General features: G+C 44.9%; 1 protein-coding gene across 2 annotated transcripts in view; it reads right to left on the bottom strand.

Moving 5' to 3' along the window:
- The window catches only part of gatd1 (glutamine amidotransferase class 1 domain containing 1), a 27,521-nt gene extending 25,978 nt beyond the window's left edge, over nucleotides 1-1,543 (bottom strand). For both annotated transcript variants that reach the window (XR_007263965.1, XM_020526582.2), the window contains exon 1: nucleotides 1,378-1,543. Coding sequence is in view for 1 of the 2 variants with exons in the window: in XM_020526582.2 (XP_020382171.1) it covers nucleotides 1,378-1,426 (49 nt within the window). In the remaining variant the exon portion in view is untranslated. The remainder of the gene's footprint in view (nucleotides 1-1,377) is intronic.
- Nucleotides 1,544-1,547: the final 4 nt, after the last annotated feature.

Below are 1,547 nucleotides of genomic sequence, written 5' to 3' on the forward strand. Positions count from 1 at the left end.
TCCGCCGTCCCCTCTCTCCCTATTTATTTCAGAACCCCCTTCCCCTCCCCCATTTCTGATGAAGGGTCTCGGCCCGAAACGTCAGCCTTCCTGCTCCTATGATGCTGCTTGGCCTGCTGTGTTCATCCAGCTCTACACCTTGTTATCTCAATGTTTATTATAGTTTGGATAGTACAAAAGAGAAACAATTGGCCATTTTCATAATTAGTTAGACTGGTGGAGTAATGAGGCTTGATTAACAGCACTTCCTCCTGTCTCAGTTCTAAAGTCTTTATATAGAGGCAAAGGCAATTGTATGGAGATAGACTGCAGATCAGTCATTATGTTGCTGAATAGTGGAACAGGTTCAAGGAGAGCCTTACTACTTTTCCTATATTCCAAAGGCAAAGAAAGAGAGGTCCAGTCAGTACACGAACCACTTTCAATGGTACTCAATCCATGCATCAAGTTTCATACCCAATGTACTTCAAGTTAGCTAATCTCAGCAGTGAGTATAGGAAGATTACAAATGACATTTCTGGTCTGCAGCAGCAGAGGTACTAAAATAGAAATTAACCAATCTTTGTGCTAGTTGCTATTAAAGTAAGGTAAAGTCACTATGGTCCCAAAAAGGCTGCTCACTTATTAGAAGATACTTCGGTGTCAATACTTGGGCAATAACAGAATGAGCTACACACAAGACCAGAAACTGCTGGAGAAATTCAGGTGTGGCGACATCTGTGGCAATGGAAACAGACTTGGTGTTTTAAGTCCAGTGGCCCTACTTCAGACCTGCTGAATTCCTCCAGAAATTCCTGTTTGTCGTTTCAGATCTCCACCATCCACAGTTCTTTTTTTATAATAGAATTAGCAAGTTGTTTATATGCTAGACAAGAGTAAAGGACTAAGACTAATCTGACAGAGATAGCAAGAACTACAGATGCTGGAGTCAGAGACAACACAGCAGGCCAGGCAGCATCAGAGGGGCAGGAAAGTTGACATTTCGGGTTGGGACACTTCTTCAATACCCGAAATGGCAACTTTCCAGCTCCTCTAATGCTGCCTGGCCTGTTGGGACTAATCAGACTGCTCTTTAAAAGGGGTTGAACGGTTTTCACCTGTGATGGAAGAGTGCAAGATCGCCCACAATTGAATAGTCTGCTACTCAGTGCCCAGAATCATACGATAACGTTCATTTAGATGTTTTAATTTTTTAAAGAAAAGCATCCACGGACTTACATTTTGATCAAGGTACTATGACATGAATAACAGGCTGTTATTCAGTCAATGAATGATCAATAAAACCCCGCACTTCCTCTCCCCCCCCCATCAGAATGAACCTATGACAGGTTGAAGCTCAGGCTGAGACACACATTGCCGGCCCAGACTTTAACCTACCTTCAGCAGCAGCGCTGAGAACAACCAGGAGCCTGGGTTTGGCCGACATGAGCCTGGGCACCGAGAAAAGGAACAGCACAGAATCCTCCCGGAACGGTCTCAATGGCAACAACAAACACCCGCCCACTGCCCCTCTGTGCGCCGCTCAAACCCGTCCCCACCGCCCCTCT

This window comes from Rhincodon typus, chromosome 17 (genome assembly GCF_021869965.1).
Source record: "Rhincodon typus isolate 14 chromosome 17, sRhiTyp1.1, whole genome shotgun sequence".
In the NCBI taxonomy this organism is placed as follows: domain Eukaryota; kingdom Metazoa; phylum Chordata; class Chondrichthyes; order Orectolobiformes; family Rhincodontidae; genus Rhincodon; species Rhincodon typus.